This window comes from Agelaius phoeniceus, chromosome 10 (genome assembly GCF_051311805.1).
Source record: "Agelaius phoeniceus isolate bAgePho1 chromosome 10, bAgePho1.hap1, whole genome shotgun sequence".
Lineage (NCBI taxonomy): Eukaryota > Metazoa > Chordata > Aves > Passeriformes > Icteridae > Agelaius > Agelaius phoeniceus.
The window spans coordinates 6,010,339-6,037,102 of NC_135274.1; the positions used below are offsets into that span (position 1 = coordinate 6,010,339).

At 54.6% G+C, this 26,764-nt stretch overlaps 1 protein-coding gene across 5 annotated transcripts; it reads left to right on the forward strand.

The window, feature by feature from the left end:
• Window positions 1–10,415: 10,415 nt before the first annotated feature.
• TSPEAR (thrombospondin type laminin G domain and EAR repeats) lies at window positions 10,416–26,759 on the forward strand. 5 transcript variants are annotated; one of them, XM_077183724.1, is made up of 12 exons: window positions 10,416–10,726; window positions 14,085–14,305; window positions 14,379–14,617; window positions 15,256–15,397; window positions 15,783–15,939; window positions 16,603–16,734; window positions 19,260–19,492; window positions 20,759–20,945; window positions 23,350–23,579; window positions 23,656–23,843; window positions 24,384–24,485; window positions 24,724–26,759. In XM_077183724.1, exons 1-12 carry the CDS (start codon window positions 10,633–10,635, stop codon window positions 24,875–24,877), a joined length of 2,079 nt encoding a protein of 692 aa, XP_077039839.1. In that variant the 5' UTR covers window positions 10,416–10,632; the 3' UTR covers window positions 24,878–26,759. The 5 variants fall into 5 exon arrangements, with proteins under 5 accessions (XP_077039839.1, XP_077039840.1, XP_054495523.1 ...); XM_077183725.1 differs by having other exon boundaries at window positions 15,307–15,397; XM_054639548.2 differs by having other exon boundaries at window positions 14,085–14,284; window positions 14,355–14,617; window positions 15,307–15,397.
• The last annotated feature ends 5 nt before the right edge of the window (window positions 26,760–26,764 follow it).

Below are 26,764 nucleotides of genomic sequence, written 5' to 3' on the forward strand. Positions count from 1 at the left end.
TGCCACAAACAGGGACAACTTCCACTCAAGCAGGTTTCTCAGATGCCCAGTTCCTACTCAGAGCTCCCATAGTCCTCAAATCTCTGTTCAAAAGTAAAAAAACCCAAACTTTCTTTTTAAGTGACTGACATGCAGTGGGGTTGCTGATGGGCATTTGAAGCCACCCAGTGACAATATCTACCTCTCAGTCTTAAAGATGGCAGAAGTTCACCTCAGAGCACTGAAACTTGGTGTTGAGGTGAGAACTGTCCTACCCTGGTGGCTGTTTACTCAGCTGCAGGCAGAGGGTGAGCATTTGTGTGCATTGAAATTCATTGTTCTTTGTGATCATTTAGGAAGGAATGAGGGAGGTGAGGCCCTGGCACAGGCTGCCCAGAGCAGCTGTGGCTGCCCCATCCCTGGAAATGTCCAAGGCCAGGGCTTGGAGCAACCTGGGATAGTGGAAAGTGTCCCTGCCCATGGCAAGGAATGGAATGGGATGAGCTTTAAGGTCTCTTCCAACCCACACCATTCTGGGATTCTGTGGAAGGTTTAAAGGTTAGATTCCCCGCTTCTATTTGCCAAAAAGAACTAAAACTTCATTATTCTGCAACAAACTGAATCCTTGCATAGAGCAGGAGGGTTCAGCTCCTGCAGGTGGGGAACACCTGAAGTTTTAGTTCTTTTTGGCAAATAGGTGTGTAGCTCCTGGGATAGACTTCCCTGAAAGACTTAATTGTGTCCCTGAATGAGCACTCATGTTGGCAGGATGTGCAGTAGTGGCCAGTAGCAATGTTTTTCTGAGCAGTTGTCTTTTTTCAGCCTGAAACACTTACTATAAAACATGTTCCTTGGGGAGTGTCAGAGCTCTACAGGTGTCATGCATGTAGGAAAGTATTAAAGATTTTTTTTTTTTTAAAAATCCTTTTCTCTGGATTGTATTTGCTTTAGGCTTTTATATTAAAAAAAGAACCCCAACCAAACCCTCCAACAAAGCTGTAAAAATGCAAGCAACATCCTCTGTCAAGCTTTTGTATATACACCCATCCACACACGCTCACTGTTGTTTTTCCTTGGCAGAGGGGCTGTGTCAGAACACACACAGTGGGCTGGGAGACATCCATTAACTGGCTTGGTGTGCCTTTGAAAGTGTGAGAGGCGTTGGAGCCACATGAAACGGCTGCAGCTCGGGGGCAGAGCCAGCCCTGGGCTCCCTGCCAGCTCTTTTTTTGCCTTTCTGGGGTGCTGTCTTGAATGGAAGGTGCTGTTCTGCTCTGGGATGGATGCAGCAGGGAAGCTCTGTGCCAGGTGCCTTCCTGGTGAGGATGCTCTGTGTGTTTTACCCCCGTGAGGATGGAAAGGAGAAGCAGCAGAGATCTGAAATGTCCCTTCCCAGTGCCAGCCATGCTGCTGAGACTGGGATTGTCTTGGATGTGGCATTGCAAGGGCTCCTGATGCCCCCTCTCCTGCTGCCAGGTGCCACCTGATGTCTTGGGCACCAGAAGTGCTGTGCCAGGCTCCCTGGTGCAGCAGGGATGAAACCATCACTGAGGAGGGAATTGTTGAAGCCATCTGACATTTGGTGGTCCTGCTTGGTGCTCTCATGGCCCCACAGGAGCATGGGATGGCTGGGAGATCTGTGCCTTTCAATCCTGGTGATCTTTTGCCTCTCCATGGGGCTTCTCCCTGGGCAGGGGGTGTAAGAGCCCCAGGAGAACCAGCCAGGTGGCTTTGAAGGTGGCTCACAGCCCTGAGAGGGCACTGGGCAGTAGCTGAGGCGATGGGGTGTGTTAATAGATAATGAATGGCAGTGCCACGGCCCGTGGGTTATTACAGGGGAGCTGCTGGAGGGAGCAGTGTGTGTGTGTGGGGGAGCTCTCAGCAGGGATTTGGGAGCACGTCTGTCTGGTCATGTCCCTGCCAAGTCCTGGCCTCAGTCCCCTCCCTCCATGCTCCATCCTGAGGGGGGGATGAGGCTGGGGCTCTGTCACAGCTCTGACCAGAGCTGGGTGTCCCTGCCTGGAGGGACTGCAGGGGGTGGCCAGGCATTGGAAAATGTGGGTCCATCAACGAGGAGAGAGAATGATGCATCTGACTCCATGTTCTTACAAGGCTAAATTATTACTTTATTATACTATATTATAGTATAATATACTATACTAAAGAATACAGAAGAAAGAGAAGAAACTGTGACTCAGAGAAGAAACTGGCTGCCCCTGGATCCCTGCAAGTGTGCAAGGCCAGGCTGGATGGGGCTTGGAACAGCCTGGAATAGTGGAAGGTGTCCCTGCCCATGGCAAGGGTGGAACTGGATGAGCTTTAAGGTATAATACACTATAGTAAAGAATACAGAAAGGATACTTACTGAATGTTAAAAGATAATAATGAAAACTTGTGACTCTCTCCAGAGTCCCAACACAGCTTGGCCCTGATTGGCCAATGAGTGAAAACAACTCAGACCAAAATCCAATGAAACAATCACCTGTGGGTAAACAATATCCAAACACATTCCACATGAGCACAACACAGGAGAAGCAAATGAGATCAGAATTGTTTTCATTTTCTCCGAGGCTTCTCAGCTTCCCAGGAGAAAAATCCTGGGTGAAGGGATTTTTTCAGAGAATGTGAATGCCGCAGCCAGGAAGGGCTGTCCTGGGCCAGAGCTCACTGAGGAGGGAAGGCAAACACCCCTGCTGCAGCCAGGGGTGGGTTCAAAGCAGAGAAATGCAGGATGCAACATGCAGGGGTTGGGGGGCACCCACGCACTTGTGTGCAGGGCCCAGCATGGGGAGGTTCTCCACCCACAGCTGGGATGGAAGTTTGGGCCCCAAACAGTTCTCCCCATGCCAAAATAATCTGGCAGATTGAACCCAATTGGGCTGGCATGGGGATGTTGAATGAATCGGGTTTCTTTGCAAAGTCTGCCTGGGATGGGCTCACACAGACTCCTCTCCTGGTGTGGTGCTTCACCAGGATCCCTGTCTTGAGGGATCTTCAGGTCAGATCCCTGAGATCTGATCAGATTGGATCCCTCCAAGCTTGGTCAGCAGGTCAGGTGCTGGGGGATCTCCCTCTGTGAGACAGGTGTGTTAGAGACATGGCCAGGTCTCCAAGCTGAAAATGAACAGCAGAGCTCATCCCCAGGGATGCCGTGCTTCCCCTTGCCCTTCATCCTTCTGGGAGCTAGGAAATGATGAAATATGGAGTGGGTTGGATCAGGTGAACTTGTTCTGAAGCAAAAACCTCTGGTGTTGGAGATCCTTTTTTGGTATCTAATAGGCTTGCTCTGAGGGTGGCTCCAGAGGGGCCTTGCTCAGCCAGAGCTTGGCTTTTCTCACCTGTTCTTTCAATGGAGGAGGAGGGCAGACAGGCAGGCTGCAGGCCAGGGGTTTTCAAGCTCACTTTGCCTGGAGAGGCAGTTAGAAGTTGAGCTTTGTCCTTGGCCAGATCCTGGTTTGATATGGGATCTTCTCCTTGGAACCTAGGCATGGCCTTGGTGGGAGGCCTGGGGTTTGTGGGCTGTGGGAAGCTCCTAAGGCTCTGTATGAAGAGTGGCTTTACAAAAACATCAGTATTCTTGGAGAAACCACTTGTCCAAAGTGTCCCCATCCAGCCTCACATAGCATTTGAAACTTTCAGCATCTGTCCCTGGAACACCCAGTCAGCGACCAGGGGGCATTTGCTTTATTTTATCCATTCATCACCATCCTACAAGACACATAGGTTGAATTCTCTCTCACACAGTAGATCTTTGCTCAGAGAAGAAGCTGTGGCTGTCCTGTCCCTGGCAGTGTCCAAGGCCAGGCTGGACAAGGCTTGGAGCAACCTGGGACAGTGGAAAGTGTCCCTGCCCATGGCAAGGGTGGAACTGGATGAGCTTTAAGGTCCCTTCCTACCCAAATCATTCTAGATTCTGTTCCCCCTTGGAGACACACGGAAGTGATCAGGGTGATCTTCATTTGAGAAGTGATCAGGGTGATGATCTCCTTCCCTTGACAAGTGATCAGGGTGATCTCCTTTACTTGGAGAGGTGATCAGGGTGATGATCTTCACTTTGAGAAGTGATCAGGGTGATCTCCTTCACTTTGAGAAGTGATCAGGGTGATGATCTCCTTCACTTTGACAGGTGATATGGGTGATCTCCTTCAATTTGCCAAGTGACCAAGGTGATCTTCACTTTGAGAAGTGACCAGAGTGATCTCCTTCGCTTGGAGAAGTGATCAGGATGATCTCCTTTTTGAGAAGTGATCAGGGTGTTCTCCTTCACTTTGAGCCCGTGCTGAGCTCACCCCTTCCCCACCACAGGCACTGTGCCAGGCTGGTTACAGGGATCCGCGAGCCATCACAGAATCGTTTATTTGGAAAAGAACCTCTAAGATCGGGGAGACGAACCATCCACCCAGCGCTGCCATATTCCCATGCATGAGCATCTCAGGAATGCGCAGCGCTGCTGTGGAGCTGGAGAGGAGCTGTGGTGGGTGGATGCCCCTGCTGGCACTGCTGTCTGTGCGCTGGTGGAGAGCTCGGAGGCTCCCTGGCAGGGGAACCCCGTCCCCGGAGCGCAGGGGGCTGCGGTGCCGCAGCCGGAGAGCCTGGGCAGCAGCACCGCGCTGGAAGAGCTGCCCTGAAGAAAGTCGTGGAAAACAATAGGAATTGTTCTCTGCCTTTGTTCGCTTTCCTTGCCGGATGTCGGAGGAGAGGGAGCCGGCGGGTGGGCAGAGCAGAGCGAGCGTGGCACCAGCAGCCCGCCTGCCCCGCTCCTCCCGCGCCGGGATCATCGCTCCTGCGGGAATTGAACGGGGAAAACGCCGAGCACTTGGCTTTAAAATTTTTAAAAGTTTAATAGTAATAAAATGGTTATAAAATAGTAATATAATTAGAGAATTAATGATTTGGACAATTTGGATTAGGACAATATGAGCCAACAGAAACAAAGAGTTACAGACAGTTCGGGTAGCTTTTTCTGGGCAGCATAAGCCCAAAAAAGGACACCCATTAATAAAGGATTAACCCTTAAAAGCAATAGCCTGTTGAATATTCATACATCTCATACATGATGCATAAATTCCATTCCAACACAGGATTCTGTCTGGTCAGTGTCAACTTCTTCCTCTTAATCCTAAATGGTGTCTTCATGGCTGAGCGAGGCAGGAAGTTTGTTTCTTCTGATAAGAGAGCAATAAATTCTCTTTCTCTGAAAGATTTAGGTGTCCTGTGGCTGCTATCTGGTGCAATTACCTCTTTCCTTTCTTTAAAAAAAAATCCCACATACATCGTTCCTATTTTAACTACAAAAGTTACCTTTTAACTACAAAACTACATTTACCATTCTATTAAAATGTTAATACAGTACTACTAATCAATACAACAAAATACATATAGTAAATATCTGCGTAGAGCCATATAATAATATGCACTTTTCATATTAAAGTTTGACATTGTCATACGAGTCAGAGATAAAATTTGCCAGTGGTTCTCTGTGTCTGGGGGCAGGAGGTTTTCTTATGGCTGCAGATGCTAAAGCTGCTGTTTGCTCAGGGACCTCACCCCGTGATCTCAGCCCAGATTTGCTGCCAGCACTGGGGGTTGTGGTGCCCACACTCTCCCGGGGCAGGCAGTCTGAGGTGGGTTTGTGGCACAGAAGTTGCTGACTGTCCCTAACCTGGCAGCCATGGGATCATTTCAGCACTGTGCTTCCCGTTTGCTATCCCTGCCAGCCCTCAGTGGGCCCGAGCACGTGGGGAAAATCCCTGGGTTTCCTTGCTGTGGCTGCCTGTGCTGCTGACAGCCATCTGCCTGCTGAGAGCTGGTGCTGTGGTCACTGCCCAGATCAAAGGGCTGCAAGCAGAGGTGGGGGAGGGCTTCCCCCTGCACTGCCAAGGGAGATTCCCCATGCCAGAGCCAGCCCTGGGGCTCAGGTGTTACTCCAAGGCAGCCTACAGAGAGAGATCACAGCATCAGGATCCCTGAGTGGTTTGTGTTGGGAGAGATATTAAAGCTCATCTCGCTCCAATCCACCTTCCACCAGCCCAGGTTGCTCCAATCCCCATCCAGCCTGGCCTTGAGCATTTTCAGGGATGGAGAGCCCACAACATCTCTGGGCAACAGTCAGCACAGAGCACTTGGCATGGGGCTTGTTTGGCCAGGCTGGCAGCTCCCCACTCACACACTCCCCTGGGTGTGCATGCTCAGCCTGGTGAGCTGCTGATCCTGATGCAGGGAGGAAAGCTCAGGTGTTTCCAAAACCCAGTGCTCTGCACAACCCCAGGTGTTGGGACAAGAGTCATTGCTGAAGGAGATTAAAGCACAGGCAGTGAGCAAGGAACATGAGTGTTGCCTCCTTCCCCTTGGCCTCTGAACTCTGTTTATTCCCTTTGTGGAGAGATCTCAGCTGAGCTCCAAGCCAAGCAGAATTTTCCCACTGCAGGTGGAGCAGGGGGTCCAGGCAGAGCTCCTGGGTCTCTTGCACCACCACCCAGTGAGCTGTAAGCCCCTGTCCTGCTCTTTTGCCTCTGAGATGTACAGAAAATACCCAGAGCACTGTTCCCACAGTTGGTGTGCTCATGTTTGCCTGGGTTGGATGCTGTCCATCCAAAGTGGTGAGTCTGGGGATCCTGTGGCTGTGGGGAGGTGGCTCAGCCTCTTCAACAAGTTTGGGCACACTGGGGGAAGGTGACAAAAATTAAAACAACTACATCAACAAGGGACAGGCAGTAGTGAAGAGCTGTTGGTCACATGCAGGGCGAAATGAGGGGAGATGCAGCTGTGGGGGCTGCACAGCCCCATCTGAAACAACTCCAGTGTGGAAGCGTGGTCTCAAAGCATGGTCTCAAAGCATGGTCTCAAAGCCTGTCTTCCCTTGTACTGGTGAAAGTTAAGTCTGCTTTCTGGAGCCCTTTCAGAGCCTGCCAGCTCAGCTGCCATGTGTCCTCCAAATGCAGGGCAGGATGCTCAGCTTCCTCCTGGCTGCCTGGACAGGCACATGGGCTGCAACCCATGGCCAAAGCAGGCTGGGGGCTCCCAGCTCCTTCCTTCCCTGGGGCTGGCAGTGGGTGTGGGGCCAGGGAGGGCTCTGGGACACGATGCTGGTGGCTGGCAGGGATTGCTCCCGAAGGCAGCTCCATGCTGGGAAGCTGGCAGCAGGACTTGCTGTGTTGGGGCGGCTTTGTGCTTTTTTTTTTTTGGTGGTTTTCCTAAAAACGGTGCCTTTTGCAATCCTCCCAGTCTTTCACAAAACTTTTCCTGGCAGAACCTCTCCAAAACTTCTGGGAATTCAGCTTTTGAAAGGCGTTGGGGTTAAAGACGTTTGCGCTTCTGTACAACGCTGACAGGTTCCCTGGGGTGGGGATCTCTCGCCGGAACTGCTTATGGTGCTGGGTTGGACTCAGGGAGCTCAAGTTGCTCCAGGGAAGATTTTCAGCCTGGGAGAAAGGGCAGAGGTGACAAGGGAGGAGCCTTGGAAGTGGCTGAGGATGGAGGCCTCATCCCACCATGCTGGGGAAGGTGGGGAAGGTTGAACCCAGTGTGGTTTGGGGAACTGCGACCTGGGATGTCACCCTAAGAACAATTCCCCCCATCCCGTTCATAGCTGATCCCAAAGGGCTGATGTCCACCTCATCCCACCATGCTGGGGAAGGTGTTCCAGTTGTTGAACCCAGTGTGGTTTGGGGAACTGCAACCTGGGATGTCACCCTGAGAACAATTCCCCCCATCCCATTCATAGCTGATCCCTAAGGGCTGATGTCCATCGTGCTGCTCACACAGGTGAGACCAGCTCCACGTGCTCATCACTGACCTCCAGCTCTCTCCCCGTGCATGTGAGTGTGGCAGGCTCTGATGATGCAGACAGCAGAGCAGACAAAAGTTGGGGACACCATGGGGTGGGCATTTGTCCATCAGTTACTTATGGGGTCCCTCAAAGCTTTGCCCTTGCTGATGCCTGCGCTGCGTTTCAGGGAAAAATACTTGACAGACTTAGAGAGGTCTTTTCCAACCTAAAGGATCCTCTGATTATATACAGATGTCAGGAATAAAGACTGAAATGAATAAGGCATGAAGCCCTGAAACACGGCTTTGTGTCTGCAAATAATAAGGAATGAGTTACAGCCTTGGACGAGCAGGAACGTTCCCCGTGTGCAGGGTCCGGCCGGCCCCTGGCGTCGGCGAGGTGCCCTCCTCACTCTGTCCCCTGCAGGAAAGCTCTGCTTGCTTTGATGGCTTTCTCAACCTTTCCTAACCCAGGGAGGGCCAAACCTTTCTGGTGAAAATCCAAGGATCATTTTGTTCTGCGGAGCCACCACATGGTTTTATTTACGCCCCATGAGAATTAGGCAAACGTCTCGCTGTTTGTCTCTTTTATTTCATCCCCTCGTGCTTGTTTCTGCACACAGGAATGTGTGCCTGTGTGCTTAGGAGCTATTTTGCAGACCACTTCCTACTGTCCTGGGGACAAGGAGCAGGTCCTGGACCCAATGTGACAGAGGGGAGCGATGTGTCCCTGTCCTTACTTCACATCACAACTCCAGCAAAGCTCCAGGCCCTGGCCAAGCCACTCCACCTCCTCCTGCCACGCCAGCATCCCAGCCCAGGGAGAGGGAAAACCCTTCAGGACCTTCAATGTCCCTGTCCTCACCTGGAGACTGTTCATTAACGTGGGCAGCCTGAGCCCACCACGTCCTCTGTGCTCATCACTGGGGGGCTTCAGTCCCTCCACCTCTTGCCTGGAAATCCACAGGTCTCCCTGTGTCTCACAGCACATCCTTGGCTCTGAGGATGTCCCCACTGACTGGGTTTTTTGGCCAAGAAAGCACTGAAAGGTAGCTGCATCCCCTTTGGAAAACCAATGGACTCAGAATCTCTGCCAGGACTTTCCCTCCCTCCCTCCCTGGACCCTTGCAGAGCCTCAGCAGGAGCCTTCCCCAAATCCTTCCCTTGCTCAGGGCAGTTCTGCCAGCTCCCAAAGCCACGCTTAACTTGACACATGTGTGCAGCCCTGGGAACTGTGGTGGCTCTGATTCTTGTTTGTGATGCCTTCCCCAGCTCCAACCTGACAGCAGCCTTCCCTCCAGTGCAAACCTCTCTGCCAGACATGCTTGGAACACCAAATCCATCCTGGAGATGGCCTGGGGTTCCAGTGGAGTGACTGCTCCCAGTCCCAGCCCTGGTGGGTGCTCTCAGGGCTGTGAGGAGTATCAGGAGGGACTGTGCCTGTCAGGGGAGATGGGATGGTTTGTCCTCCTGCATGCCTTGTGTTCACCTCCAGCAGCTGCCATTCAGGGCCCCCAGGTGCCATTTGGAACTCCCAGGTGCCATTTGGAACTCCCAGGAGCCATTCAGGGCCCCCAGGTGCCATTTGGAACTCCCAGGAGCCATTCAGGACCCCCACCTACCTTTTGGGACCCCCAGGTTTGATTATGTCTGTGCCACTGGACACCATCCCTAGCATGAGGATGAGGATGAGGAGACAGCAGTGTTTTGTCTCTTGCAGAGAGGTCAAGCTCTGTTTAAGCACAATCCTGGTAGAACCCAAATTTGGGGGATGGCCCAAGGGAGGCTGTTAGGAGGGGGGAGCTCCAGGCAGCCCTGCTAGGGCTGTTGGACAGACACACAGCCATCTCCAGCTCTGAGACAGAGGCACCAACATTCTTGTGCTTCATGGGGCTCAGCACAGCTCCTGTTGGGCTGTGGGACCGAGATGTGGGCACGGTGCTGCACTCCTTGGGCTGCACTCTCAGCCCCAGCACTTTGGGGTGAGGACAGACTGACAGCAAACAGGGCTGTGGGTCCGGCTCTGGCTCTTCCTCGCTGACAAAACCCCCAGTTTGCGACACAGTTTTTGGCGTTTGGTCCTCGCCAAAAATCCGCTTTCCATTCCAGCGCTCGCCTCGCAGGGAGGCTGTGGGGACGAGGGGGTGGGAGCCTGTTCCAATTGTTTGGGGAATGGTGGAGCCCAGCAGAGCTCACTGTGTGCAGGGAGCTTTCCCACTGCTGGTGCTTCCCTTGCAGCAGCAGAACCTGGAGGGTTTCTCAGTCGGTGGCACTTTGGTGGCAGGGCTGGGTCTGGTGGCTGGCCCTTGGGAGGGAGCCTTGCCTGGGGGATGTGCATCACCTGCCTGGGACAATTCTGAGGGAAAAATACACGGTTTTGGGGATCTGGCCACAGTGGAGTGGTCCAGAGGGTCTCTCATCCAATCCAAGCTGAAAACCAATGCATTTTAGGGGCAGGAGGGTTCCCACCCGGTTCTCTCCAGGCAGGGGTGAATCTCTCACCTACTCCCACGTGAGCCCAGAAAAATGAATCACCAAAAATTAAAGGAAGCAAAGAAAGCAAGCAAAAAAAAAGATTAAAAAATCCCTCCCCAAAGCCGCCTTCCAGAGGGTTGGGCAAAAGATAAAAGCTCTCGGAGGAGCCGGGACTCCTCCTCTCCCACCACCGACCTCTCATTTAAATGTCTGTGTGCAGGCTGCAGCCGGCACTGCCTCTGCGGCCGTGCCCCGGGGGCGATGCCCGGGCAGGGCACGGGCACAGAGCGGGGCTGCAGCCGCCGGGGCTGACCCGGGGGTCCCGCATGCCGGAGCCCCCGGGGCGCTGAGCCGGGCCGGGAGCGGGCACGGGGGGGTCCCGGTGCATGGACCCCCCTCGGGCGGGCCCCGATGTCGGCGCCACTGCTGCTCTGGGTGGTTCTGCTGCGCTGGGCCAGCGGCGGGGGCTTCATCCGGGCGGGCAGGACCTGGCAGCACTGCACAGGTAGGGGCCGAGCGCGGGGGATGCTGCACCGGGGCCAGGTGCGCTCACCTGCCGGGACCGGGCTGCTCCCAGCGCTGGGCTGCTCCCCACGCTGCCGGGACAAGGCCCAGGAGGTGAGCTCTGATTTGGGGGCAAAGCCCAGAAGGTGAGCTCTGATTTGGGGTGCAAAGCCCAGGAGGTGAGCTCTGATTTGGGGGGCAAAGCCCAGAGGGTGTGCTTTGATTTGGGGGGCAAAGCCCAGGAGGTGAGCTCTGATTTGGGGTGCAAAGCCCAGAGGGTGAGCTCTGATTTGGGGGCAAAGCCCAGAGGGTGAGCTCTGTTTTGGGGGGCAAAGCCCAGAAGATGTGCTCTGATTTGGGGGGCAAAGCCCAGAAGGTGAGCTCTGCTCTGGGGGGCAAAGCCCAGGAGGTGAGCTCTGTTTTGGGGGCAAAGCCCAGAAGGTGAGCTCTGTTTTGGGGGCAAAGCCCAGAAGGTGAGCTCTGATTTGGGGGCAAAGCCCAGAAGGTCTCCTCTGATTTGTGGGGCAAAGCCCAGAAGATGTGCTCTGTTTTGGGGGGCAAAGCCCAGAAGATGTGCTCTGTTTTGGGTCAGCCTCTCCTGGCAGCCCAGCCCTGGTGTTTGGGTGCTCAGTGATGCCTCAGGGCTGCATGCCAGCACCATGGATGGTGGCAGGGTGTGGGGTCATTGCCGTGCCTGCAGCCCCGGCAGGGCCACCAGGGGAGCCCCCAGCCCTCTGGGAGCTGCGGGCAGAGCTGTGCCTGTCCCTGCTGCACAGGGCTGGTCCCGGGTTCTGCTGGAGGCACAGGGCAGGGGAAGGACTGGACAAAGCCATGAAGTCCCCCTGGAAAGTCCCTCCTGCCCGGACTCCTCTGTGCTCTGACAGGCACAATCCCCACCCTCCCGGCAGCCCAAGTTCCCGTCCCGCCGTCCCCGGTGCCATTCCCGAGCCCAGGAGGGTCCCGGTGCCCCGGCTTTGCCGTCCCCTCCCCACCCCTGTGCTCTGCAGGCAGCGAAGCCTGAGCTCCGTTTTTGGGGCTGCTGAGGGCTTGTCCCAGTGTGATGGCAATTGTGTTTGCTTTTTCTTCCAGCCCAGGTGATGTGAGAAGAAAAACAGGGAGGGATTGGAGAGTTTCTGCCTCCTCCCTGAGGGGTTCCAGTCTCTCTGGGAATGTCCCTGCTGTCCCCAGGCAGCCTTGGCTGGGGGGATCCTGGGGGTGCTGAGGCCCCAGCATCATCCTGGGGACCCCAGCACGAGGCCCCCTGGCCCCCCCTGTGCTGCCCAAGCTGGGCTGGAGCACCCCAGCTGCCCTGCCAGCCCTAGCAGTGATGGATGTGGGAGGCACACCTTTGGATTTAGGGATTTGGGTTTGGTTTCAGGACTTGGCCCCTTCCTGGCCCACAACTGAGCTCTCCCCCAGCTCATCCTCAGCATCTCAGGGGCAACTGGGGGCTCCTAAACCCCTCTGCAAATCCAAGCCTGAGCTCAGCTTGTACTTTTTGCTGGGAAAAACAGGAACTGGCCATTGCCTGAGAGATGCATTTCTGAAATAAGCTGTTCCAGTTAAACCCCCCCCACCAGGGCTTTGCTTTAGGAACAGCTTAAACCAGCAGTGAGGTGGGCAGGGGGCACACAGAGCTGCCAGGGTGGGGAGGACCTCACCCATGTCCCTGCTCTGGTCTGGCTGGAGCCACATGAGCAGATTCCTCCTGGCTCTGCCCACCTGGAACGGGGCTGGTGCTGGCCAGGCGTGTCTGGAGGAAGCACTTCCCTTCTGCAGCTGGTTTGGATTGAGACACACAGCCCAGCCTTGCTTGCAGCTCCCTCCTTCCCAGCCCTCCTGCTGTGCCCCAGCAGCCCGGATTTATTTGTACAAATTGGAGCTAAAAGCCAGGTCTCAGCGGGGAGGGACCGAATCAGGGCTGGTTAGTGCAGCCAAGAGCTGCTTCATCTCTCGGGCACCATCTCCCTCCTCTGCCAGAAAAGCATTCCAAAATAAAACCAGGAGGGTCCAAGGCCAGGAGAAGTCCCCAGAGCTGCTCCAGCCCTTCCCATGCCACGACGCTGGACCTGGCATTGTTCCATGGGGTGGCTCTTTCTGGTGCTGTTGTGCTGTGTGCTCTCACCGGGGCGATGCCCTGGGGCTGGGCACGGCGTTCTCTTCTCAGGGGAGAGGGTAATTATTTCTAATGAGTGGTTTTGGTGCCTGCTGGGAGAGTGCGTGTGTGCAATGAGGGCTGGGCTGGGAGAGCCCGAGCGGCACCGGAGGGGTGGAGCTGTCCCCACTGCCCTGAGAGCAGCTCTGTGGCAGCCTTGGAAGCAGCTGAGGATGGAGGCCTCATCCCACCGTGCTGGGGAAGGTGCTCCAGGTGTGGAACCCAGTGTGGTTTGGGGAACTGCGACCTGGGGATGTCACCCTGAGAACAATTCCCCCAATCCCCTTCAGAACTGATCCCAAAGGGCTCACAGCACATCCCTGCCTGCTGGGGCCGGGGGATCCCGAGGGAGGGCCTGGCTGGCAGGTCCCAGCTCCAGTGTCAGCACTCAGAGCTGCCTCAGTGAACGGTTCTGCACTGCCGCTGTTCCCCTGTGGCGATGGAGATGCCGGCCTTGTGTGTGAAGGGCAAATCTCTCCTCTGGCCCTGGAGCAGGGGCTCGGGGCAGACCCCAGGGAAGGGCTGAAGGACTGGCATGCTCCTGCAGCACACCAGCCCATCCTGCTGCTCTGCCAGAGCCGGGTACCCCATCCTGACACCGGCTGGGGGCTATTTACAGACACGAACGAGGCGGGGCTGCTATGGACAGTGCTTCGAGCTGTTTATTTTTCAGCATCAGTCTCATTACATGATTATGACAATGGGAAGATGCCAGCAGCTCACAATCTAGGCATCAGGCCAAAAAACTTAATGTTACAACTTACTTTATAAGCTTCTTGACCAATTACACAAAGCAAAAGCACATTGGCAGTAGTTCTATCAATCACTATAAGCACTCGTGCCTTTGGTTGAAACAATGCTTGCTTATTTCCAATACAATACCTGCTTGTAAGCCTTAAAACACAACGCACAGAGCTCCATTATTAAGTTTTAACCTTCTTAATATCTTGCTAGATAAACTTTCTGCAGCTTAGAAAGCTATTGAGACAAGCATTAATACACAAGCTATTCTTATTTGCCTTTGCTTTTTCCACAGTTTAAATACTTTTTCTGCTGACCTATCTCATGGCTGCTGCTTTAGCTCTGCTCACAGCTCTGCTGCTATCCAAAGCCTGCCTATTGCAGCTTTCCCCAAACCCTCTAATTTTATAAATTCCCGCACATCCCACCTGGGGCTAACCCCCCGGGCTGTCTCTCGGCACAGACCTGCGCCCTCTGGACGTGCTGTCGGAGGCGGTGCCGGCCGGGGGGCTGGCCCGGGGCATGCGGGTCCTGCAGGCGCAGGGGCTGCGAGGATTGCAGCTCTCGGCATCGCGGCCCCGAGCGCTGGCCTTCCCCGCCTCGAGGCTCTTCATCCACTGCGACCGCTTCCCCGAGGAGTTCTCCATCATCGTCACCCTGCGGGCGCTGCGCCGCGCCGCCCAGGTGAGCGCGGGCACGGCTGGGCACGGCTCGGCTCGGCTCGGCCCCGCAGGTGCCAGCCCGTGCCCTCCCGCAGAGGAACGAGTACATCTTCACGCTGATGGGGGAGGAGAGCCCCGGCGTGCTGGTGGGGCTGCGCTACGCCCCCGACAAGCTGCACTTCCTCTTCTGGAGCCAGGAGCGCGCCGGGGGATGGCAGAGCCGCGTCACCTTCCCCAACGTGTCCCTGTCCGACAGCCGCTGGCACACGCTCGTCCTGGCTGTGTCCGGACAGTCCTTCTCCCTGACGGTGGATTGCAGCGTCCCCAAGGATGTGTAGGTTGGGGAAGCGCTGGGGGGCTCGGCAGGGCGGGCAGGGTGATGTTCTTCCACTGTGGGGGTCCCAGTTGTGAGTTTTTGTGGGTCCCAGTTGTGGGTTTTTGTGGGTCCCAGTTGTGGGTTTTTGTGGATTGAAGACTTGAGACAGTAATTCGTGTTCACACTCAGGTGTTTATTGTTTCTGATCAGTAAAACACTCTCACTACTGTGAGTTGGGCAGCTTCTCATTAGAAGGCACAAAATGGTCAACAATCTCTTGTTCCAAGGTCTTTTAAGACTAAACTATCCAATGAAGACCCCCAAGGATGTGTAGGTTGGGGCAGCACTGGGGGGCTCAGTGGGGTGGGCAGGGTGATGTTGTTGCACTCTGGGAGTACCAGTCATTGGTTTTTCTGGGTCTGGATTGAAGACTTGAGACAGTAATTCGTGTTCAGACTCAGGTTTATTATTATTTTTTTATTATTTATTATCAGTAAAACAGTCTCATTACTGTGAGTTTGGCAGCTTTTCATTAGAAGGCACAAAATGGCCAGCAATCTCTTGTTATAAGGTCTTTTAAGGCTAAACTATCCAATTAAGACCTGACACCTAGATTATTTTCCCATTTAACCCACATCTCCTCTGGCCACCAATAGATGCTTTGAAACTGTCCCTTTCTGTGAAACGTCTCCTCTGCCCGTCCCCAGGGTGGTGGAGACCCCATTTCCAGCCTCGCTGTCCGTGAGGAGAGCCAGCTTCTACCTGGGCAACAGGAGGAGGAGGAAAGGCCTGTTCACGGTAGGTGCCCCTGCTGTGGGATGCCCAGGTGGGCTCAGGGCTGCTCCTGGCTGCTCTGGGGTGACCCACAGTCAGTCCCCTGTGCTGGCAGGGCTTGGGCCATGGCACAGGAGGCAGAGTCCCTCCTGTGGGTCCCTCCCATGTGAGGGCACTGCAGGGCAGCTGCTCCAAGCCCCGTGCCAATGCTCCCCTTACTCCAGCTGTTGGATTGCCCCAGCTGTGCATCTGGGATCTGACAGATGTGCACGAATCCCCTGGGCACTTGTGCATGCAAGCAGGGAGGGCAGCAGGAGGCAGGCAGGAAGCCCAAGGCATGGGTTGCCTGCAGGTCCCATCCTGTGATCTGTGGCACTTGGTCTCCATCCCTCTGCTCCCACCTTCCCAGGGCTTGCTGAGACAGCTTGTCCTGCTGCCAGGAGCTGATGCCACCCCCCGGATGTGCCACGGCTTGAACTTCAAAGTAGCAACGCTCTCTGTGCCCAGTGTCCTCCAGGATGTGCCTGCGAAGGCAGTGAGCAACGAGGTGCTCAAATACCCCTACGGTCAGTGCCCCATGGCAGGCTCTGCTGCCTCCTCCACCTCTGGCAGGAAGGGGCTGGGAATGAAGCAGGAGCAGAGGGCAGGAGGGTGTTCCTGCTCCCAGCACTCTCAGTGTGTATGTGTGTGTTGGGATCCCTGTCCAAAATCTCCCTGAACAGGCAAGGTGGCCCTGCCTGGCTCCCTGGCCTCGTGTCAGTGGCCCCACACAGATTCTCCCAGTCTGTGGCTTCCCAGATCTGTGCTGGGATTCCATTTTCCCCCATGCCCATCATCAGGATGAGAGCAGGATGTTCGCCCCTCCTGCCTCTGTGCTCCTGCACTGTGTGCACTGAGAGGCTCCTGCCTGGCTCCTCTCCTGTAGGGGGATAGAACATAAGCAAATAAAGGTGGTATAGAAAATAATCTTACCCCCTAAAGAGTTGCAGCTGGGTTAATTATTAAAGATTAGGAGCAGGCCTGATGTTAACAGGCCACAGCTGTAGCCAAAAAGAAGAGTGTTATAAAAGAGTGGATTGGTGGGGTGAGGGGGGAATTGGAGTCACTTGGCTGCTGTGAGGAAGAGTCAGTGCCCAGAGGAGCTGCCTACATGAAACATCAAGGAGGCACAAAAAAACTCTAGCAATATGGAACCCTTGCAATGTAATGACAACACTCTCTGTGCCCAGAGACTGACATGAAGGTGACCCTGGGGGCCCGGCCCCGCTGCTCCAAGCAGGAGAAGGCTCAGTTCTGGTTCAACGCCTCCCAGCGAGGGCTCTACCTCTGCAACGGCAGCACCTGGCTCTCCATGCTGGAAGGTACCAGGGGAGGCTCTGGGGAAGGGAAGGAGACCCTTGCAGCAGAGCAGGAGCTGAGCTTTGCTATTGTAAATCAAAGGTGACTCTGACAAAGGGGAGAGAGAATGATGCATCTGACTCCATCATCAGAAGGCCAAAGAATTACTTTATTATACTATGTGTATTTCATCTAAACTGAATCTGCCATGCACTCACTCTTGCTCAGAGCTGCACAGAACTGCACTCGTCTCTGATTCTCCCATGACAGTCTGACACACACACACACACCTGGCCCTGATAGGCCATGGGAACAAAACATCCTCACTTTGGGTAAACAATTTCCATGTCACATTCTACTTTAGCACAACACAGGCGCAGCAAGTGATAAGAATTGTGTTTTCCTTCTTCTCTGCTTGTCTCACAGCTTCTCTCTGTTCAGAGGGCATGTGAACACCACAGTTTGCCCTCCAGACCCCTTTGGGATGGGAATCAGCAGCAGTGAGGGGCTGGGCTGTGCCCCGTCTCTGCTCTGCTTGGCCAGGCTTGGCTTTGCTTTGCTCTCAGTGCCCATGAGGCTTCCAGAGCACCCCTGGATTCAAGTGCCTCTGTCCTTCTCCATGTTATCTGTCCCTCCTGGGAATTTTCTGGGCTGGATGAGCTCCTGACCTGTCTGAGCAGGACAGCTTACCCCATGGAGAGCCATGCTCAGGGTGTTGGGGTGCTGCCCCAGTGCTGAAGCATTTGTGGGGTGGATAAGGGGAAACAAAGAGACCCCAAAGCTGCCAGAAATGCTGGGGGTGATTGGGAGGGTGGCAGACACAGGTCTCAATGTCATCTGGGCTCTGGTAAGGAAATCAGTGGGAGTTCCAAGGTGGGAAAGGCAACCAGAGCCTGGGATGGACGGGTGTTCTTCAATAGTGACATGGATTTCATCCACTGGCACTCTCACTCACTCCAGGCTGTCTTCCCAGGATCCCTGGAGAGGACATGGAGGATGGGATAAGTCCCTAACTGAGCTGTCCTTCCCTTCCCTCCTCTCCCAGCATATTTCTTCTGCTGATACCCACAGGGTGGGTTTGGATGAGCCATTTGTTCCCCACAGCAGTGATGGGACCCCCCTTCCTTCCCTACCTCTGGAGGCCATCAGGATTGGAACAGTTTCCCTCTTTCCCCAAGGAGAGCTCATGGTGGGGTCTTACTGACCTGTGCCCCTTGGTGCCACCAGCACTGCCCCTTGCAGTCCCCATCTGTCTGCTATCAGGGCCACTCTGGAGGTTTCTGCTCCAATTTCTGACATGAATTCTGTCTTAGCCTCCCCTAACCTCTCCTGCTGTCATCTCCTCCTTGTTCTCTAGAGGATAAATACATCAAAGTGATCAAAATCTGTGGCATGTGGTTCTTCCCTGCTCCCAGGGACACAGCTCTGCTCTCTGCTGGAGAACAGGGCTGGATGTGCTGCATTCAGCCTCTTCCCACCCCTGGGTTTGGCCCTTCACCCCCAGTGGCACCAGGACCTTCATGTGCCCCACAGAGCTCTGCACAGCAGCAGGTGCCACTGAGCCAGGGTCACCACATTTCTCTTCACAGGGAAAAGCAAGGCACAATTCTGGCCAGGAATATTTCTGGGTTTCACATCCTCTGAGCCTCAGAGGAAGAAAAAACAATTCTCATCTCATTTACTGCTCCTGTGTTGTTCACAAGTGGAATGCATTGTGGAAGATTGTTTACCTGAAGGGAATTGGTAATTAATTGGATTCTGGTGTGGGTGTTTTGATTCACTGACCAATTGAATCCAGGTGTGTTTGTTGGGACTGTGGGCTGACAGTCACCAGATTCTGTGTGGTGGTGTCACAGGGGTCCCAGGACAGGGGAAGAGATGAGGATCTTGACTCCATGTTTAGAAGGCTGATTTATTATTTTATTATATATATTATATTAAAACTATACTAAAAGAATAGAAGAAAGGATTTCATCAGAAGCCTTGACAGGAAAAGGAAATAGAATGATAATAAAATCTTGTGACTGACCAGAGAGTCTGAGACAGCTGGCTGTGATTGGCCATTAATTAGAAACAACCACAGGAGACCAATCCCAGATGCACCTGTTGCATTCCACAGCAGCAGATAATTATTGTTTTTTCTTTTCCTCTGAGGCCTCTCAGCTTCTCAGGAGAAAAAATCCTGGCAAAGGGATTTTGCAGAAAACATCATGGCTACAATTCTGGGCAGTTGAGTGCTTGGCAGCTGCAGTTTAGATGTAATGTAATATAGTATAGAATAATACAGTATAATAAAGTAATTAATTAGCCTTCTGATATCAATGGAGTAATACAGTATAATAAAGTAATTAATTAGCCTTCTGATGTCAATGGAGTAATACAGTATAATAAAGTAATTAATTAGCCTTCTGATGTCAATGGAGTCCTCCTCACCATTCCTCTCATTTGTTGGGGGCAAAAATACCCACGCTAAGCCCCCCTCATGGGGCTCCTCTCCAGCTCAAACCCACCTGGTTCTAACCTCATCCCTCTCTTTGTGTGCTCCCAGTCCAACCCAGGCTGGACTACGTGGAGGAGCACCAGAAGCTGGTGACCAACTCGGAGACCATGGGCATTGAGGTGTTCACCATCCCCAGGCTGGGGCTGTTTGCAGCCACGGCCAACCGGCTGACACCCCCCGGCTCAGCCATCTACAGGTGGACTGACGGCAAGTTTGTGCACTACCAGAACATCCCCACACACCAGGCACAGTCCTGCAAGTATTTCACCATTGGGAAGAAGGTGAGGCTGCCAGGAAGGTGCTCCCATGTTTCAGTATAAAGTATAAACTGAAGGTATAAAGTATAAACTGAAGGTATAAACTGCAGCTGCCCAACACTGGGTTCTCCTAAGCCTGGAGTCTTGGGTGTGGTTTAGGGAATATAGGTTTAGGGAATATAGGTCTCTGCATCTCAGATCTTCTGCCTGTGGTCTTAAAGAGCCATCAGGGCCTGCAGTTCCCTCTTGAGACCCACTGAGTCCAACCTGTTGCATTTTTAAATTCTCTTGCTTTTAAATTATTCCAGGAATTCAGAGCTACCTCTCCTCCCCTGGGCAATCTGCCCTGGGGCTTGAGCAGAGGATTTGCCTGGTTTCTCTCCCTGGGAAGCTACTTAGCACTTTGGGGATGCCCAGGAAAGCCATCAGCTGAGAGCCAGCTCTGTGCAGGGCTCCCAGGGAAGCTGGGATTGTTCCCCCTTTGCTGTGACCCATTCTGGCTTTGTCCCCAGGGTTTTCTCTTCCCACTGAAGCTGTTTCTGGAGATGCTCCAAAGGGGCTCCCTGGACTGGTGCTTGCAGAGAGAGCAGAGCTGGGGATTCACCTTTTGTGGGGGGACAGCCCAGCACAGCCCCGTCCTTGGGGGTGGCTGAACAAAGCCCTGGTCCTGTGCAGGCCAGGAGGCAGCAGACACCCCCACTGACTCTTTCCTCTTTATGGGCTGTGGCCCTGTGCCTCTTTGTGGCCCAAACTGGGGCATAATCTCTGCATAATCTCCTTCCATCTGAAGGACACTGGGCTGGCACAGCATGACAGAGCTTGGGTGTGCTCCCTGCCTTGCACTTGGCCATCTCTGCTGGGTTTCTTGGTCTGGAAGATGTTTTGTCTCAGGGGATTGTTATCATTATTGTCATTGTTATTATTATCACACCTGCCTTTTTTTGTTCTGAACCACCTTTGCCTTCAGGGGGGTTTGTCAGCTGAACCTCCCTCCTTCCCCAGTGCATTTCATGTCCAAGCTTCCCCTTCCTGGGGCTGGAGGGTGTGAGTGCAGACAGTTCAGCTCTCCCACTCCTTGTCTAGGAGCTGCTGGCTGCCAGTTGTGCCCCTGCCATGCACAAAGACCCCCACAGGCCACTGGGTCCCTGTCCCCACTTTGTGTTGCTTGGGGACAGCTCAAGGACCATCTCATCCCCCACCAGCCACCTCCATCCCACCTCCCCCTGCATTTCCTTGCCCATGCTGCTTTGAGAGGAGAAACCCAAGCCATCCTGGCTTTTCCTTTTCCAGATCTTCCTGGCAGTGGCGAATTTTGAGCAGAACGAGAGGGGCCAGGAGTTCTCAGTGATTTTCAAGTGGAGCCGCAGGAAGGCGAAGTTCCTGGCGTACCAGAGGATCAGCACGCACAGCGCCCGCGACTGGGAGGCCTTTGTCATCCAGGGAGAGGCTTTCCTGGCTGTGGTCAACCACAGAGAAGGTAGCCAGCCCTCAGTGCTCCCTGCAGGGGGGTGTCTGGTGTGGGAGCCAAAATGAGGGGTGTGGGACTCTTCAAAATGCAGTTTATTCCGTCCAAAATGCAGTTTATTCCATCCAAAATGCAGTTTATTCCATCCAAAATGCAGTTTATTCCATCCAAAATGCAGTTTATGGTATCCAAGACATTACAGCAGCCCAGGGTGGTGGGTGACAGAGCTGTGCCCACAGCTGTCAGCTCCAGCTGCAGGCAGGCCTGGAGACCCTTTGGTTTTGGTTACAATGCATTATAGACTTTTCTTTTGGTTACAATGCATTCTATACTTTTCTTTGCTTAGCATCTTCATACAGTAGAACCAATCTATACCTTAACTATTACCTATAGCCTATCATAACTACTATAATTACCATATTCATGTTACTGTTCTCCAATCACTCAAAGTTAGCACATTACAGTTTAAGCTAGAAGTTGGTTTTCAGTTTTCTTGCAGTGGAAAATTCTGAGACATTTTTTCTACTTGCCACATTTGCTGCCTTGTTTGCCTGTGCTGTCTTTCTGCTTGGTAAAAACATCTTCTTGTTTGAGGTGGGTTTATCCTTTGCTCTAAGCCATAAAAACCCCTTCTAACTAACACACCCTTTGCCTCCTTGGTTATTCAGCAAAACTGGCTCAGCAATTCTTTTCTTCTATATCAAAACTTGCTTTCATTTCTATTCTTTCTTCAGGCTCCCCATTCAAAAATCTTTCTGCTAAGCACACATATCTGTGAGACTTTCTTGTCAAACTTCCATCCTTCCCAACAGCCTGGGAGCCTGGCAGTGCCCTGCTCAGAGGAGGCTCCCCGTGCATGCCCAGGAGGGCAGGGGAGGTGAGCACTCAGCCTGGGGTCCCCCAGGACACCCAATGCCTTGGGAGGAGAGAAAAGCTCTTGAGCAGGTGGCTGACACAGTCACCCTCCGGGCTTCTGGCTGCAAGGGACAAGGAAAGAGTGGGGATGGGGTCTGTGCTGAATCTTTCTGCTTATTTTCATTTTTGTCCCCAATTCTGTGTAACCTGGTAGTGCCACAGGTTGAGCCTTTGGTCAAGCCAGATCCTCAGCCCTGTGAGCACACAGGAAACTGAGTGAGAGCCAGCTGACCTCCCTCCCTGGCTACCCTGCAGCCATGATCCAGCCTCCTTCCCCTCCCCAGGAGTCGTTCTGGGCTGGGATGTGCAGCCCTGGCTGACAGCACAGCCCTGGCTCTGTGGATGCTCCCAGCTGGGTTCAGGTGATGGCCACTGGCTCCTTCCCTGCCACCAGGGCTGGCTCAGGGGGCATCACTGCCTCTGGCACCAGGCTCAGAGCTGGTTGCTGGGCTGGAAAGTCCCTGTGTCACCTGCTGGACTCCATCAGGGCCAGGTGGCTGAGACCCTCCCTTGTGGCAGCCATGCACATCACACAGGGCTTGAGACCATCACGGCCAAGCCAAGCTGGGGATGTTTCCCTTAGAGGGGGCTGGGGGTTCAGTCCCTGAGGAGCTGCCACTCATCCATGTGGCCATTCCCACTCTTCCTGCTGCCCTTCTTTGCCCAAGTCCCTGTTGCAATGAGGATTTTGGGTCCCACACAGGCGTGAGGTGGAGATGCTTGAGCAGAGCCCAGGAGCTGGATGGAGCTTTAGGGCAGGGGGGAGCCCCCAGTGTCAGGATGCTGGGGCTGCAGGCACACAGTTTGTGGTGATTGGGAGTGGGGCTGAGCCTCAATGGGCACAGCTGTGAGCAGCAGGTGAGCAGCACTGACAGCAATGAGCCATGGAGTGCCCAGGGGCACTGACCAACCACCAAAGGGAGCAGAGGGCACACAGGTGCAGTGCATCAACAGCAGGGGATAAAAGGCTGGGCTAAAGAACAAGAAGGGCAGCCCCTTGCAGCCTTCTGATGAGGTAAGGTGTTAACTCTGTTTGGGTTGAAGCTTTCTGAAGCTGTGTGGTGATGCTCTGTGTATGGTGGCCATCTCAACTGCCACATGTGCTGTGGTGTAGGGATGCATCCTGTGGGACAGCCAGCAGAGCTTGTCCACCCTGGGCTGCTGGCAGGGAGCCTCTGGAGTGCTGCTTGTGTGGGGACAAAGCCCCTCCCTGTCCCTCCTCTGCCAGGGCTGCCACAAAGCTGCTGCTGCCACTGTGCCCGTGGGCCAGGCTGTTGGTGTGCTCCATGGGATGGAGGCTCTGGGTAGGGATGGAGGGGTCTTTAGGCAGGAATGGAGGCTGTAGGGTCTCTTTGGCTGCTTCCTGGGGAGCAGCAGGTCACTTGCAAACAGCCTCGTGACCTGCTGGTAAATGTTAACATAGCTGAGCCTGTTCTGGGGTCTTGTTTCCTACACAAAGCAGGAATTGCTCTCCCTCATGGTGCCCATCTGTCTCCCCCAGGGAACAACCACAACATAGACAGTGTGATATACAGGTGGAACCCCAGGACAGGGCTGTTTGAAACTAACCAGACCATTCCTACCTCTGGAGCCTACGACTGGGAGTTCTTCACCATTGGGCCATATTCCTTCCTGGCTGTAGCCAACACATTCAATGGCACGTCCACTAGGATCTACTCACACATCTACATCTGGCTCAGGGGCTCCTTCCAGCTCTTCCAGTCTATCCTGGTAAGGCTTGGCCCCTGCTCCTCTGTGTTTACACAGGGCAGCCACATCCAGCTCCTCATGGCCTCCTTCCCCACAGACATTTGGTGCAGCTGACTGGGAGGTTTTCCACATTGGGGACAGAGTGTTCCTGGCTGTTGCCAACAGCCACAGCTATGACAGTGGGATGCCAGCACCCTCCAACTTCTATGCCATCAACTCCTCCATCTATGAGCTGAACATCACGGCCCAGATGTTTGTTAAATTCCAGGACCTTCTCACCTACAGGTACCTGTGCACGGATTCAGGGTGCTCCTTGGTCTGTGCCCTTCCCCTGAGCACCCCAAAGGTCTCACAGAATCCCAGAATGGTTTGGGTGGGAAGTGACCTTAAAGCCCTCCCAGTTCCACCCCTGCCATGGGCAGGGACACCTCCCACTGTCCCAGGCTGCTCCAAGCCCTGTCCAGCCTGGCCTTGGGCACTGCCAGGGATCCCGGGGCAGCCACAGCTGCTCTGGGCACCCTGTGCCAGGGCCTCTCCTCTTTCAGTTTCAATCTGCACTTGCTTGTCTCCTGGAGGGCTCCTGCAGGCTTCACACTCCCAGGGACTGGGACTGGTGGGGAGGGTGGTGGGTGATGGCTCCTTGGCACCAAATCCCAGTGGGGACTGGGAGAAGGGCCTAGATTTGGGAATGAGGGTGGATTTCTTTCAGGAACAGCCTTGGGGGGAAGAGCAGGGTTTTCTGTGTGTCTTCAGGGTGTCAGAGACTGGGGTGGGCTGGCCACATGGGGATCACCTCACCTGTCCCTCTGCTCATTCCCTCCCCAGTGCCCTGGACTGGGAGTTCTTCTCAGTGGGAGACGACTCTTTCCTGGTGGTGGCCAACTCCTTCGATGGCTTCACCTTCTCTGTCAACAGCATCATCTACAGGTACTGCACAGGGCAGGCTGGGGGCTGCTCCCAGCGGGGACACCCGGGGCACACCCTGCTGCACCTGCCCAGGGAGGGTGGGCAGGATTATTCCCTGCTTTCAGGCAGGCATGGAAGCTCTGAGGAGGGACATCCCACCCTGAGCCACAGCAGGGAGCTGGGAGCTGGCATCCCCATGGCACCTGCCCTTCCCAGGTGCCCTCCCTGCCCCCGGGAGCTGACTGCCCTCCCTGTGCAGGTGGCAAGGCTACGAAGGCTTCGTGGCCGCCCACCAGCTCCCCACGGTGGGCTGCAGAGACTGGGAGGCGTTCCACACCGCCGAGGGCTCCTTCCTGCTCTACTCCAGCGCCAAGGAGCCGCTCTCCAAGGTGCTCAAGCTGAAAACCACCTGAGGCAGCTGAGACACGCCCAGCCCATCGGCGCAGATGGACACGGAGCCCGGGAATGGCTGCAGCATCAGAGCATCAGCCGGGCAGGGGCTGCTGCAGGAAGGGAGGAGGAGGAGGAGGGGAGAGCTCCAGGCTCCCTGCAGCCTTGTCCAGGGGCTGTTTCTCCTGGGAAAGCTCTGCCACCACGCTCCAGAGCCATGTCCTAGCCAAGGCTGCTGGAGCCTGGGCGCATCCCCTGGCTTAGCCAGGACCGTGGTGCTTGGCAATTTCAGTGCCCAGGAGGGACCCAGAGCCTGCACAAAGGCAGGGAAGGAAGAGGCAGAGCAGAGCAGGAGCTGCTGGGATGGGTGCATGGCACAGGGGAGTAAACACGTGAGAAATTGGGGGGAAAAGTGTGTCCAGGCTTGGCTCTGTCTGCCTGGACCTGTGATGTTCCTGAGGACCATCTGGTTTGGCATTGCAGCCATTCTTCATGTCACCTGTGTGCCACAGAGCCTGCCCACCCTCCCTCTGTGGCTTGGGTGTCCCTCAACAAGGGTTGTGTGTGTTGTACAGAGCTGTGGGTGTGCTCCAGGGCCACTGCTGCTCCATGCACCTTTGCCTGGGGTTAGGGACCCCTGAGAAAACCTGCTTTGCATTTGGACCCATCCACCTGCATGGGAGTGGGGAAAAACCCAAACCTGCTTCAGGTGAAACTGTGGCCTTTTCTTTTCCTCACCTTTGCTGGGGGGGACTCTTTTGCTTAACCAGAGCTCTAATAAACTGTGTGCACCCAGCCTCTCTCCCACATGGGTAACCCAGCTGCTCTGCATCCCTTCACCCACTAAACACCCCTGAATGGCCATGGGCAGCGAGGATGAGGTGGCCCTGAGCTCAGGAGTGTGCTGGGCTGGGGGTGCCCCTCTGTTCCCCCCACCCAGCCCCACTGAGTGTCCCAGAGCACCTCTCAGCCTTCCCCAGAGCTGAGCACTGGGAGCACTCAGGAGGTGCCAGCCCCATCACGAAGGGCTGGGGGGTCACAGCCTGAGCCTGTGCAGGGTCCTGAGCTGCAGAGTGAGCCTCTGCATCCCTCCCTCCTCTCCCTCCTGCTCAGTGCAGCTGGCTCTGCCAGGAAGGACCATTTCTCCCTTGTGAGAAAAGGGAGAATTTGATTTGCTTCCATCACTGAGCTCTGAGCAACAACTCTAATCCAGCCCTGAGAAGGGCAAGATAAGGCAAGACCAGATGTATTTGGGCTGAGGGTGGGAGGGGATGGCACCTAATGGGAATTGTGCTGGTACATTGAATTTAGGCTGGTCTGCTTTGGGACAGATTGGATTAAGATAAGCCCCACGAGCACCATGAGCTCCACCATCTCCCAGCACAGCACAAACCCTGAGGGCTTTTCCCTAAGTGCAGGCCTTTATTGAGGAGACAAAGGTTTTGGATTTCCCTGGTGCTGAGGGCCTTGGGGAGCCTGTCCTGCCCTTGGCAAGGCTGATGCCTCGCTGCAGCCAGGATGGGGTGAGCCCTGTGCACCCCTGCAGGGACCTCCTGGCCCCACAACGCATCTCTCCCACCACAAGGGTGTGCCTGGGGCTGCATTCCCTGCGAGCCAGCTCTGGTAGGGAAAAAGGCTCTGGCTGGGGCTGTCTGTCCCCAGAGGCTGCTCACCACGGACAGACCCATGTGGGGTGTCCCATGTCACCTGCTCACACTCAGTCCAGCCTTGCTGGGGAGGGAGGATTGGGGCACTGGTCTGGAGAAAGCACTGGAGAATCCTGCTGAGAAGCTTTGATGCCCATCAGGTGGTGATGAGCTCTCTGTGGAGGTGCTGGAGGCTGGTACCCAGCACTCACTACAGGGTGGTGCTGGTGTGTCAGAACCCAGGAAATTCCTCTGGCTGCCCTG